The sequence below is a fragment of the Agelaius phoeniceus genome, chromosome 29, assembly GCF_051311805.1.
Source record: "Agelaius phoeniceus isolate bAgePho1 chromosome 29, bAgePho1.hap1, whole genome shotgun sequence".
Taxonomy (NCBI): Eukaryota; Metazoa; Chordata; class Aves; order Passeriformes; family Icteridae; genus Agelaius; species Agelaius phoeniceus.
The window spans coordinates 307,542-320,674 of NC_135293.1; the positions used below are offsets into that span (position 1 = coordinate 307,542).

Genomic DNA, 13,133 nt, shown 5'->3' on the forward strand with positions numbered 1-13,133 from the left:
TGGGATTGGGAATGGGACTGGGATGGGAACAGGGCTGGGATCAGGAATGGGACTGGGAATGGGAGCAGGATTGGGAACAGGAATGGAATGGGACTGGGAATGGGACTGGGAATGGGACTGGGAATGGGGTCAGGGATGGTCTGGAAAAGGGAGTGGGAATGGGACCAGAATGGGGACCAGGAAAGGGACAGGGAATGGGAACAGGAACGGGACCAGGAAGGGACAGGGAAGGGACAGGGAAGGGACAGGGAAGGGACAGGGAGGTTCCTGGTTGGTCGCGGCCCCGCCTGGGGAAGAGGGGGAAAATTTCAGCTTCCTGCCGAGGAAGAGGAGGAAAATCCGGGATTTCCTCTGGGGAAAAGGCGGGAAGTGGCTCCGGATCATCCTCATCCTCCTCCTCCTCCTCCCTCCCGTGGGGTGCTTGGGGTCAGGAGAAAAAATTCCCACCCAGCCCAGAGGAAAAGCCCAGAACCCAACCCCGATCCAGTCCCAATCCAGTCCCTGTCCCAGCCCCAATCCAGTCCCAATCCAGTCCCAATCCCAGTCCCAGTCCCAGCCCCAATCCAGTCCCAGTCCAGTCCCTGTCCCTGTCCCAGTCCCAGCCCCAATCCAGTCCCAGTCCCCGTCTTTTTTCAAGGAAAAAAACTAAAAAGGGAAAAGTGGGATAATCTCCCCACCTGTTTGGTTTTAAATTGGGTTTTAGGTTTTTTTTGGGAAAATAAGAGAGGGGAAAAAAGGGGGAAAGGGGGAAAAGAGGGGAGAAAATGGGGAAAAGAGGGAAACCCCCCCCCCCCACCTGTTCGCGCTTTTTTTTGCTGAAAAATGGGGGAAAAAACCAGGATGGGAAAAACCTCCCAGGATGGGGGAAAGGCCGGGCCAGGCCGAGGAGCAGCTGGAAATCTGGAAATGCCATAAATCCCGCGGGTGTCGCGGCACCGCCGGCCCCATAAATATCCCGGGAGGGGACAAAGCCCCCATTGAGCCCCGGCAGCTGCGGGGACGGCCGCGGGTCAAGGGCGCCGCGGCTCCTGCCCGGGGTTTCCCCTTCTTAACTCATCAAAATCGCTGCTTGTCACCCCCGCCCGCGGAAAGTGTTCTGTCATTTGGTGATTTTGTAGCTGAAGGTTTTGGGGAGATTGGGTGGAATGAAGGGGTGATGGAGGGGAAACTGAGGCACGGGGATGGAGCCCAAAATGCCTTTTAAATTTATTATTTTATTTTATTTTCTATTTTTTAAATTTTATTTCATAATTTTATTTTATTTATTCTTATTTTATTTTTATTGTATTTTATTTCTGTTATTTATTAATTTTTCCTATATTTCTATTTATTTTATTTAATTGTTATTTTTGTATTTCATTTACTTATTCTATTGTATTTTATTTATGCATTCCTTTTATTTACTTATTTTTTTATTTGGTTATTTTATTTTATTTACTTATTCTATTGTATTTAATTTACGTATTCATTTTATGTATGTATGTATGTATTTATTTTATTAATTAGCATCCATGGGTTTCCCACCGTGGAAATTCCCTTTATGCATCCCAAATTTCTCTCATTAATGGGATTTTTAGAAATCTGTTTACTTTTTAAAATTTATTTATTTAATTTGCTTATTCTATTGTATTTTATTTATGCATTCATTTTATTTATTTATTTGTCTATTTAATTTAAATATTTATTTATTTAAAATTTTATTTTATTTTATTTTATTTTATTTTATTTTATTTTATTTTATTTTATTTTCCACCGTGGAAATTCCCTTTCTGCATCCCAAATTCCTCTCATTGATGGGATTTTTTTTTGGGGGGGGGGGGAAGGCGATTCTTGGGAATTTTTGGGGGGAATTCGGGGAATTTGGGGAATCTTCCAACCTTGGGAGCAGAGATTTGGGAGGGTCGGGATGGGCTCCAGACATTCTCAAGGCTGGGGAGGAAGGGCAGCTCCTCCTCCTCCTCCTCCTCATTTTCCCACCTCCCCAGTCCCACGGGCTGCCGGGAAGGGTGGAATTAATCCCTATGGAAATTTATTTAAATGAATTCCCGCCTGGACACTCAAGCTGTTCCCAGCCTGGCGAGGGGGGAGGGAGTGGGGACCCCGGGATCCCAAATTCCCAAATTCCCAAATTCCCGAATTCCCCCCACCTTTTCCTGGGGGTGTTCCCGGCTGGAAATGCTGAGTTCTGCCCCAAATCCACTTTTGGAGTTTTGGTTTTCCCCAGGGGGGTTCTTGGAGAGCGGGGAGGTTCCAGCGGCTCTGGCTGTGCCCTGGAAAAATGGGATTTGTTGGGGGTTGGTTTCACCCCAAAAAACCCCAAAAAACCCCCAGAAACCCCAAAAAACCCCAAAAAACCCCAAAAAAACCCAAAAAACCTCGAGTCTTGGTTGTTCCATGAGGGGAATATTGAGGATTTCCAGAAATGAGAAATCCTGGTTTTCCTGCCCGAAATTCCTTGGTTTATTTGTTGGAGCTGCCCTGAAACAGATCCAGCCCTTCGCAGATTAAACAGATCCAAATTAAACAGATCCAGATTAAACAGATCCAGATTAAACAGATCCAGCCCGTCCCAAATTAAACAGATCCAAACCAAACAGATCCTGCTCTTCCTGTTCCTATTGGGATGGGACAGAAATTTCCTTGGGATCATGGAAACAGAGTGAGCACCAAAATCCTGGGAATTTCTGGGAATTCCTGGGAATTCTGGGAATTCCTGGGAATCCCTGGGGCATCCTCGGGGCTGGAGGGGGTCAGGATCCTCCCCTGGACCTGAATCCCAAAAATCCCGGGAATTGGGGCTGGGGGAACCAGCAGAGACCCCAAAAACAACCCTGGGGGTTGTACGTGCAGGGTGCCCTGATTAATTATCCCAGCTGATTAATTAATGAGGGAATCTGGGCTCAGGCCGTGCGGGGCTGCGTGAGGCAGAGGCTGGAACGACGTGGGATAGTGAGGGAGATGGGAACTGGGAACTGGGAATTGGGAACTGGGAACTGGGAGCTGGGAACTGGGAACTGGGGATTGGGAACTGGGAACTGGGAATTGGGAATTGGGAACTGGGAGCTGGGAATTGGGAACTGGGAATTGGGAATTGGGAACTGGGGATTGGGAACTGGGAATTGGGAGCTGGGAATTGGGAACTGGGAATTGGGAGCTGGGAGCAGGGACATTCCTGGGGACTGCAAGTGACCTCGGGTGTGTCCATCCCTGTCCATCCCTGTCCATCCTTGTCCACCTGTGTCCCTCCCTGTCCATCCCTGTCCATCCCTGTCCATCCCTGTCCCTCCCTGTCCCTCCCTGTCCCTCCCTGTCCACCTGTGTCCATCCCTGTCCATCCCTGTCCCTCCCTGTCCACCTGTGTCCATCCCTGTCCATCCCTGTCCATCCTTGTCCATCCCTGTCCCTCCCTGTCCACCTGTGTCCCTCCCTGTCCCTCCCTGTCCCTCCCTGTCCCTCCCTGTCCATCCCTGTCCCTCCCTGTCCATCCCTGTCCATCCCTGTCCCTCCCTGTCCCTCCCTGTCCATCCCTGTCCATCCCTGTCCCCCCCTGTCCCTCCCTGTCCATCCCTGTCCATCCCTGTCCATCCTTGTCCATCCCTGTCCCTCCCTGTCCATCCCTGTCCACCTGTGTCCATCCTTGTCCATCCCTGTCCATCCCTGTCCATCCTTGTCCATCCCTGTCCCTCCCTGTCCCTCCCTGTCCATCCCTGTCCATCCCTGTCCATCCCTGTCCCTCCCTGTCCATCCCTGTCCATCCCTGTCCCTCCCTGTCCATCCCTGTCCATCCCTGTCCATCCCTGTCCCTCCCTGTCCCTCCCTGTCCATCCTTGTCCATCCTTGTCCATCCCTGTCCATCCCTGTCCATCCCTGTCCCTCCCTGTCCCTCCCTGTCCATCCCTGTCCCTCCCTGTCCATCCCCAGGACTCTCTCCGGGCTCTTGGTGACCACAGCCCCCGGCCGGGCCATCGGGCCCAGCTCCTCGGGCCCCCAGCAGTGACCAGGGCGTGAGTGCGGCGCTGCCACCGCCGCTCCCGGCGTCCCCGGTGTCCCCAGGAGACCCCGCCCCGAGGAGGCGCCCGGTGAGGAATTCCTGGCAGGGCAAATGTCACAAATGTCACCTGTCCCAAGGTGTCACCTGTCCCTTCCCCCTGTCCCAAGGTGTCACCTGTCCCCTTCCCCTGTCCCCAGGTGTCACCTGTCCCCTTTCCTCAGAATGGAAACAGGTGGGACAGGCTGGGGACAGGCTGGGGACAGGTGGGACAAGGTGGGGACAGGTTGGGGACAGGTTGGGGACAGGTTGGGGACAGGTTGGGGACAGGTGGGACAAGGTGGGGACAGGTGGGACAAGGTGGGGACAGGTTGGGGACAGGTTGGGGACAGGCTGGGGACAGGCTGGGGACAGGTTGGGGACAGGTTGGGGACAGGTGGGGACAGGTGGGACAGGGCCAGGTTGCCCCAGCCCCACGAGCCTCATTCCAGCCCCACAATTCTCTTTTTTTCCCGTTTTTTAACCAAATTTCAAGGCGAGCCCACAGCTCCAACAGGAGCATCTCAGAGTTTGGTGACTCCAGCCCTGTCCCCTCCGCAGGGGACAGCTCCGAAATGCCACCAAACCTTTCTGGGTGACAAGAGCCAGGCCAAAGCTCAGCAGGGACATCCCCAAAATCCCCGAGCCCTCCTTCCTCCAAATACTGAGCTATACATTAAATTAACGGTGGGAAAAAAAATTAAAATAAATAAATAAAATCAATAAAAGCGCTAAAAGGAGGGAAAAGGCCGCACGGGAGGGGAAGCGTGGCAGTTTGTTATGCTAACCGAGGGGGGCTCCGCTCGGGGGGACAAGTCGGAGAGGTCTGAAGAGCAAGGAGTTCACAGGCCCTCTCCTTTTGTCATGCTAAAAGTGCAACACAGAAAATATACACAGGCAGCTGCTCGATGGAGCGTGAAATACGAGCGATTTCTGCGGGCCCCGGGTAATGCGATGCAGCCCCGGGACAATGCCCGCCCGCCGCCTTTGTGCGCCACGGGAAACTCGGGTTTTATTTTATTTTATTTTCTTCCTTTCAGGGAGGGGGCACAAACGGCCGGCGGAGGGGACGGAGGTGGGAGCGCCCCGAGCCGGGACGGGCGGCGCGGCGGAGCGAGGTGGCCCCGGCTGGGACGGGGATGCGGCCCCGCAGCAGCGATTTGGGGACGTTTGGGGACACTCGGGGGCCGCGCATCGGCGGCGCCCCGCGGCGGGCGCTCCCTTTGCTGATGCTAATGGGGAGCGGTGTAAAATCAGCGCTCAAAGGCGCCTTTGTGTCCTGGGGGTGCTCCGAGCATCCATCTTCCACCTTCCCCTCGGGGTTTTGTGGCCCGGCCGAGCTGAAAGCGGCGCCCTGGGGGCTCCGAGGCTCCGCGCTCTCTCCGGAGGGGCCGAGTGTCAGATCTGGGGGGATTTGGGGCTCAGGGCATGGAGACATCGAAGGTGACGGAGCAGGAGGCTTCCCTGGGCTCTGGGTCACCTTGGGGGAATTTGGGGGATTTTTGGCACCGCATTCCATCGGTGGAGGGGCTGGCGCGGGGGGCACGGCGGGGGCTGCCCAGGGGAGGGGTTCTGGGGTACCCCGACCCTCGGGGGATGCTCCGGGCGCGGGCGGAAGCGACATCTAGCGGGAAGCGCATCCCGTCGCCAGGGAGATCGATATCCATGGCAACCCCCGGGAACGGCCCGGGCTGGACCAGCGGCACGGCCGGGCCCTGGGGACCCGGGATGGGCCGGGATGGGCGCACAGCGCGCCGGGGTGCGGGTCCTGGCACGGGGATGCGGATCCTGGCACGGGATTTGGGTCCTGATACCGGGATGTGGGTCCTGGCACGGGGATGCGGGTCCTGGCACTGAGATTTCGTTTTATTCCTCATGATGCTGCTCTGCTTTGATTGGTAATAAATTAAATTAATTTCCCCGAGTCGAGTCTGGTTTGTACAGGTCAGCCGAGGAGGGGGAGTGTGGGTCAGCTTCGGTGGGTCCCTGGCGTTTGCCCGGGGTTAGCCCAGGGCGGGGATGAGGGAAGACACGCGGATATGATTTATTACCGATATTATCGATACTATCGATTATCCCGTGTGGGCTCGGCCCCGCCGGGCTCGAACCCGCGGCCCCGCCGCTCCCGGGAGGCCCCGCCCGCGGAACCGCGCGCGGCGCAGAGCCCGCCCCTCCCACAGCCGCCCTGTCATTGGTCACTAGCCTGCCAATCAAAAGCAACACAGCCGAGGATTGGCTGACTAGAGGGGCGTGACTGCGGGGGCGGGGCTTCCTGTGGGCGCCTTTGCGCTGACCCCGGCATGGTGGGCACGGACCGGGATGGACCGGGGGGACCGGGGGGGAACCGGGAGAGGAACCGGGAGAGGAACCGGGGGAGGAACCGGGAATGGACCGGGATGGATCGGGATGGACCGGGGCTGGACCGAGAGTTCTGAGCGGGGTTGCATGGCCAGGCTGCCCGAAGGGTCCCGGGGTTGGGCACGGCCGGGGGGTCCCTGCCCGGGGGTCCCAGCTGGTCCCTGCCTGGGGGCTTCACATCGGGGGTGTCCCCAGAGCAGGGGACAGCCCCATGCCCAGCTCTGCCCTGCAGGGGTGTCCCCTCGTCCCCCCAGCCCCAGTGATCCCAGGGGTGTCCCCAGGTCCCCCCAGCCCCGGGGGTGACCCCGGTGTCCCTGCCCAGGCGGTGATGGGGGTGCAGGTGGTGGTCACCCTGCTGGCCGCCAGCCTGATGCAGAAGATGGCCCCGCACTGCTCCTTCGCCCGCTGGCTGCTCTGCAACGGCAGGTACGGCTCTGTCCCTGTCCCCCGTGTCCCCCGTGCCCCCTGGGGACAGCCAGCCCCTGTCACCCCCCTGTCCCCGCAGCCTGTACAGGTACAAGCACCCCTCGGACGAGGAGCTCTGCGCCCTGGCCGGGAAGCAGCGCCCCAAGAGCAGGAGGGACAGGTCAGCGTCACCTGGGGGTGGGAGCGGGACACGATCGGGGCTGGGGACACATTTGGGGTTGGGGACACGTTCAGGGTTGGGGACGTGTTTGGGGTTGGGGACAGCAGATGCCACCCCAGGGTGCCGGGGGTGACACAGGGGATGAGCCGGGGGTGACACGGGGACAGCCATGGGTGACAAGGGGACAGCCAGGGGTGACAAGGGGACGGCCATGGGTGACACGGGGACAGCCATGGGTGACACGGGGACAGCCATGCGCTGCTGGGTTCCCTGCAGGAGGGCCAGTGGGGTGGCAGAGGACAGACCCCTGTCGGTGCCACGGGACATCGAGCTGCAGCTGGACACCAGCCCCATCACGGCCGTGGACGCGCTGGGTAAGGCCCGGGGACGCTGCGGGGCTGTCCCCAGAGCGGTGACAGAGGTGTCCCCAGTATGGTGGTGTGTCCCCAGTGCAGTGACACGCGTGTCCCCAGCCCGGTGCCATGTCCCCAGCCCGGTGACACGCTGTCCCCGTGCCCGCAGTGCTGCGCCATTTCCTGGAGTACCAGTGGTTCGTGGATTTCTCTGTCTACGCCGGCGCCGTCTACGCCTTCAGCGAGGGCTATTTCTGCCTGGTGAGCCCCGCCAGGGAGAGCAACCTGGGCGTGCTCTGGTGCCTGCTCACCGTCCTCTTCTCTGTGTATCCTCGCTTTGGGGGGCCAGGCAGAAAGGGGAGCCCCGCCAGCATTGCTTCCCTCCCAGCTGAGGGGTGAAGCTGAACATTCGGGGTTCATTTATGAGGAGTTCTGCAGGTGCCCTGCAGAGGAGCTGGTGGTGGTGGCGGCTGGGGGTGAGCAGAAGTTTGGGGGTCCCGCGGTGTCCCCGTTTCCTTGACAGCCGCCCCCACGCCCAGCAAGGTGTTCTGCATGGTGATGCGTCACTACTTCCGCTCGGAGGAGGGCGGCGAGCGCTCCGTGTGCCTCACCTCCGCCTTCTTCTTCCTCCTGCTGGCCATGCTGGCCCTGGTGGTCCGCGAGGATTACCTGGAGTTCGGCCTCGAGGCCGGTGCGTGACGGGGACGGGGACGGGGACAGGGGAGGGGGCGCTGGGGACCCCGGCCAGGGGGGTCACAGCACGCCCAGGGGTCACTCCCCACTCATGGGGGTCACTCCTCACTCCCAGGGGTCACTCCCCACTCATGGGGGTCACTCATGGGGGTCACTCATGGGGGTCACTCCCCACTCATGGGGGTCACTCCCCACTCATTGGTCACTCATGGGCGTCACTCATGGGGTCACTCCTCATGCCCAGGGGTCACTCCCCACTCATTGGTGACTCCCCACTCCCCCTGGTCACTCCCCCCTGGTCACTCCCCCATTGGTCACTCCCCCCTGGTCACTCCCCCATTGGTCACTCTGCAGGGCTGGCCAGAGTCTCCTCTAACCTGGAGCCCATCCTGAAGCCGCGGGGCTGGGAGTGGACGTGAGTGGGGACCAAGCCCCTTTTTGGGGACAGTTCTGGGAAGTTTGGGGCAGGAACTCACTGGGAATGGGGACAACAACATCACCCCTGTCCCCTGTGTGTCCCCAGGCTGCCCCTGGCCAGGCTGGCCTTCAAGCTGGGGCTGGTGGCCCTGAGCTCCTTCCTGGGCGCCTGCCTGACCTTCCCGGGGCTGCGCCTGGCACAGACACACCTGGACGCGCTCAGCATGGCGGCCGGCAAACCCCTGACACAGTGCGTGGCACCTGGGGACACCTGGGGACACCTGGGGGGACAGTGGGGGACACCTGGGGACAGCTGGGGATGGGGGGGGGGGGGGGACAGCTGGGGATGGGGGGGGGACAGCTGGGGACAACGGGGGAAGTGGGGGATAACGGGGGACACAGTGGGGGACAGCTGGGGAGGGAGGGAGGGCTGGGTGCCAGGACCCCCCAGCTCTGGGGGAGGTTTGGGGTGGGAGGGCTCTGTGGGCTCTATGGGGTCCCTGTGGGGTCTCTGTGGGCTCTGTGGGGTCCCTGTGGGCTCTGTGGGCTCTGTGGGGTCCCTGTGGGCTCTGTGGGGTCTCTGTGGGGTCCCTATGGGGTCTCTGTGGGTCGGTGACTGTCCCTGGCAGGGTCCTGCTGCACGTGGGGTTCGTGGCCCCCGTGCTGGTGGTGCTGCTGTGGGTCCGGCCCCTGGCCCGGGATTTCCTGCTCCAGGCCCCGCTGGGCAAGCAGAGGGTGCAGATGTGAGTGGCACAGCTGGGGGACGTCTCCAGTGACCCCCGTGTGTGACAGTGTCCCCACAATAACCCCTTGTGACACCCAATGGCCATCCATGTGACCATCCATGACCCCCAGTGACCCCTGTGACACCCAATGTCCCCCAGTGTCCCCTGTGACACCCAGTGTCCCCCAACAGCTCCTCAATGTCCCCTGTGACCCTCTGTGTCCCCTGTCCCCTGTGGATCAGGGTTCCCTGTCCCCATCCCGGTGCCATCCCGGTGCCATCGCGGTGTCCCTGTCCCCGCAGCCTGTCGGACGCGTCCTTTGACACGCTGCGGCTCTGGGCCGTGGTGGCGCTGTCGCTGCTGCGGCTGCTGGGGACGCGCCACCACCTGCAGGCGTACCTGGGGCTGGCCGAGCGCTGGGTGCGCCGCATGCGGCGCCAGGCGGGGCGGATCCCGGCCCGCGACATCCAGCGGCAGGTGCGGAACGGGAGCGGGAACGGGAGCGGGGATGGGGATGGGAATGGGAGCGGGAACGGGAACGGGGATGGGAACAGGGATGGAACACGGGAACGGGATTGGGATCGGGAATGTGATCGGAATCCGGGTCAGGATTGGGACTGGGACCAGGAACAGGATGGGGATTGGGGAATTGGGATCGGGGTCAGGGTCAGGGTCGGGAGGGCGATGGGGATGGGGACCAGGACTGGGATTTGGGATCACGCTTGGGATCGGGATGAGGATTGGGACTGGGGCACGGCTCCCAGGATTCCCGCGGCTCTGAGCATTCCTGGCTCCCGCAGATCTCCAGGATTTACTGCTACGTGTCCGTGGTGAGCCTGCAGTACCTGGGGCCCGTGATCCTCACGCTGCACTGCGCCCTGCTGCTCAAGACCCTGGGTGAGCAGGGGCTCGGGGGGCGGCAGGAGCCCACCAGGACCCGAATGTCCCCAGCTGTCACAGCCCCCAGCTCAGGATGTCCCTGGGTCTGTCCCTGGGTCTGTCCCCTGGGTCTGTTCTGGTGCTGGGACCTGTGTCACCAGCAGGGCTGGGGCACGGGGACACGCCAGAGCTGTCCCCTGTGTCCCTCAGAGACCCCCAGATCTGTCCCCTGTGTCCCTCAGAGATCCAGATCTGTCCCCTGTGTCCCTCAAGCCCCAGAGGTGTCCCCTGTGTCCCTCAAGCCCCAGAGGTGTCCCCTGTGTCCCCCAGACCCCCATTCCTGTCCTCTGTGTCCCCTCAGAGACTCCCATTCCTGTCCCTTGTGTCCCCCATTCCTGTCCCTTGTGTCCCCCATTCCTGTCCCCCATGTCCCCCAGACCCCCATTCCTGTCCCCCGTGTCCCCCAGGCCCCCATTCCTGTCCCCCGTGTCCCCCAGACCCCCATTCCTGTCCCCCGTGTCCCCCATTCCTGTCCCCCGTGTCCCCCAGACCCCCATTCCTGTCCCCCGTGTCCCCCATTCCTGTCCCCCGTGTCCCCCAGACCCCCATTCCTGTCCCCCAGACCCCCATTCCTGTCCCCCGTGTCCCCCATTCCTGTCCCCCGTGTCCCCCAGACCCCCATTCCTGTCCCCCGTGTCCCGCAGACCCCATTCCTGTCCCTGTCCCGCAGGTCACCACTCGTGGGGGCTGTACCCCGCCGTGTCCCCCGCCGTGTCCCCAGCAGCGCCGGTGGCCCCGCCGCGCCCCGAGGGGGACCCTGGGGACAGCGGGGACGTGCAGGTGGTGGTGCAGGAGATCTCGGGGCTCCTGGGCTGCATCTTCACCCCCCCCTTCTTCCGAGGACTCTTCTCCTTCCTCACCTGGTGGGTGGCTGCGTGCCAGGTGATCACCAGCCTCTTCGGCCTCTACTTCCACCAGTACCTGGCAGCGTCCTGACTGGGGACACTGGGGACACTGGGGACACTGGGGGGGGCTCGGTGCTGCCCGTCCCTCGCTGCTGCCTTGCCTGCTTGTGCCACTTTGAGGACACCTGTGGGACATCGGTGCCACTTTGAGGACACCTGTGGGGACATCGGTGCCACTTTGAGGACACCTGTGGGGACGTTGGTGCCACCAGGACGGGTTTAGTGTCACCGCTGTGCCTGCCCCTCGTGGGGACACTCCAGTGCTGCCTTTTCCTGGAGGGCAGCGGCTCCTGGCATGCTGGGGACAGGCTGGGGACACGCTGGGGACATCCAGGAGTGGCACCTGGAGTGGCCAGCAGAGATTGTGGGGTTTTTGTGGGGTGTGTGACCCCAGCAGCCTCGGGGGTGGCTGCTTCACAATAAACGAGTGACACCAGTGTCGTTGTCACCCAGAAGCTGCTCTCGGTGTCCCCAAGCCCCCAGCAGGTCCCACCGTGCTGCTTTAGGCACCAGCCGGGAGGAGCAGACCTGTCCCTGTCCCTGGGGTCACCCGGGGCTGGTGACACTGAGGGGGGACAGGGCCGGGCTGTCCCTGGGGTGGGACAGGGCTGCAGCTGCGTGTAACGGGATTATCAGGTCTGGGCTGCCGGGAGGAAGGGCCGGGGCCCTGATCCTGTTTGATGGCCTTGTAATGGTCCTAATTCCCCCTGCCGAGCGCCCAGAGCAGCAGCGCTGGGCCGGGGTTAACTGGGCTAATCCAGCTCCTCCTCCTGCTGCTGCTGCTTCCCGGGAATCCTCGCCCTGGATGTTTGAGGGAAAAAATCAGAAAAAAAAAAAAAAAAAGAGGGGGAAATTCCCATTTTGCAAGTGGGGAATCCAAAGCTCAGCCCAGCAGGAGATGGGGAGCCCAAAGCCCAGCCCAGTGAGAGATGGGGAACTCAGAGCCCAGCTCGGTGGGAAATGGGGAGCCCAAAGCCCAGCTCGGTGGGAAATGGGGAGCCCAAAGCCCAGCCCAGTGAGAGACAGGGAGCCCAAAGCCCAGCCCAGTGAGAGACAGGGAGCCCAAAGCCCAGCCCAGTGAGAGACGGGGAGCCCAAAGCCCGGCTCGGTGGGAAATGGGGAGCCCAAAGCCCAGCTCAGTGGGAAATGGGGAGCCCAAAGCCCAGCCCAATGAGAGATGGGGAGCCCAAAGCCCAGCTCAGTGGGAAATGGGGAGCCCAAAGCCCAGCCCAATGAGAGATGGGGAGCCCAAAGCCCAGCTCAGTGGGAAATGGGGAGCCCAAAGCCCAGCCCAATGAGAGATGGGGAACTCAGAGCCCAGCTCGGTGAGAGATGGGGAACTCAGAGCCCAGCCCAGTGAGAGATGGGGAGCCCAAAGCCCGGCTCGGTGGGAAATGGGGAGCCCAAAGCCCAGCCCAGTGAGAGATGGGGAGCCCAACGCCCAGCTCGGTGAGAGATGGGGAGCCCAAAGCTCAGCCCAGCCCAGCCCAGCCCGGCCGGTCGGGAAGGCGCCGTGCGGGGCCGTTCCCGCAGGGTTTGGGGTGCCGGGGGCTGCGGGCGCTGCTGTCCCCGCGCTGTCCCCGCGCTGGTGTCGCCGTCCCGCCTGTCGCCTGTCGCGTTGCTAGGGCCGGTTGCGGCGGAGGCAGACACGCAGACGGAGCGTCCCGGGGGAGCTGCCCAGACGGGTGACCCTGCCCGGCGGCGACAGTGACAGATCGAGCAGCCGGCGGCGCAGACACGGCCGCGGGCACCGGGGGCCGCTCCCGCCCCGCGGGCTCCGGCGGGGGCGGGCACGGGAGAGCCGGGGCGATCTCAGCTCTGGGGGGCTCGTCCTGGCAGCGAGGGACGAGGGGGACCCATTCCCACCCCATTTTATCCCAAATGGGATCCCTGGCAGGGAGGGATGTGGGGAATCCATTTCAACCCCATTTTATCCCAAATGGGATCGCCAACAGGGAGGGATGAGGGGGATCCATTCCCACCCCATTTCCATCCCAAATGAGATCCCTGGCAGCGAGGGACGAGGGGGATCCATTCCCACCCCATTTTATCCCAAATGGGATCCCTGGCAGGGAGGGATGAGGGGGATCCATTCCCACCCCATTTTATCCCAAATGAGATCCCCAACAG

General features: G+C 61.3%; 2 protein-coding genes across 4 annotated transcripts in view; both read left to right on the forward strand.

Annotated features, from left to right (window-relative positions):
- LOC143696113 (uncharacterized) overlaps nt 1-5,951 on the forward strand; it is a 29,129-nt gene extending 23,178 nt beyond the window's left edge. The window contains exon 3 of the mRNA XM_077191330.1: nt 5,068-5,951. Coding sequence (XP_077047445.1) covers nt 5,068-5,655 — 588 coding nt within the window. The 3' untranslated portion in view covers nt 5,656-5,951. The remainder of the gene's footprint in view (nt 1-5,067) is intronic.
- A 278-nt stretch (nt 5,952-6,229) lies between these two features.
- On the forward strand, nt 6,230-11,439 carry TMEM161A (transmembrane protein 161A). Of its 3 annotated transcripts, none has more exons than XM_077191436.1 (12): nt 6,230-6,330; nt 6,708-6,811; nt 6,891-6,971; nt 7,248-7,345; nt 7,494-7,650; nt 7,864-8,015; nt 8,372-8,432; nt 8,541-8,684; nt 9,064-9,177; nt 9,462-9,636; nt 9,960-10,056; nt 10,769-11,439. In XM_077191436.1, the coding sequence occupies exons 1-12, from the start codon at nt 6,328-6,330 to the stop codon at nt 11,032-11,034; spliced, it is 1,452 nt and encodes a 483-aa protein (XP_077047551.1). In that variant the 5' UTR covers nt 6,230-6,327; the 3' UTR covers nt 11,035-11,439. The 3 variants fall into 3 exon arrangements, with proteins under 3 accessions (XP_077047551.1, XP_077047550.1, XP_054506203.2); XM_077191435.1 differs by lacking the exon at nt 6,230-6,330 and adding an exon at nt 6,390-6,629 and having other exon boundaries at nt 6,667-6,811; XM_054650228.2 differs by lacking the exon at nt 6,230-6,330 and having other exon boundaries at nt 6,507-6,811.
- The last annotated feature ends 1,694 nt before the right edge of the window (nt 11,440-13,133 follow it).

Coding starts and splice junctions, on each gene's coding strand:
- TMEM161A (XM_077191435.1), top strand. CDS start 6,434: ATGGACCGGGGCTGGACCGAGAGTTCTGAGCGGGGTTGCATGGCCAGG. Junction 6,812..6,890: donor TGGCTGCTCTGCAACGGCAG/GTACGGCTCTGT, acceptor CTGTCCCCGCAG/CCTGTACAGGTACAAGCACC. Junction 9,637..9,959: donor CCCGCGACATCCAGCGGCAG/GTGCGGAACGGG, acceptor TGGCTCCCGCAG/ATCTCCAGGATTTACTGCTA.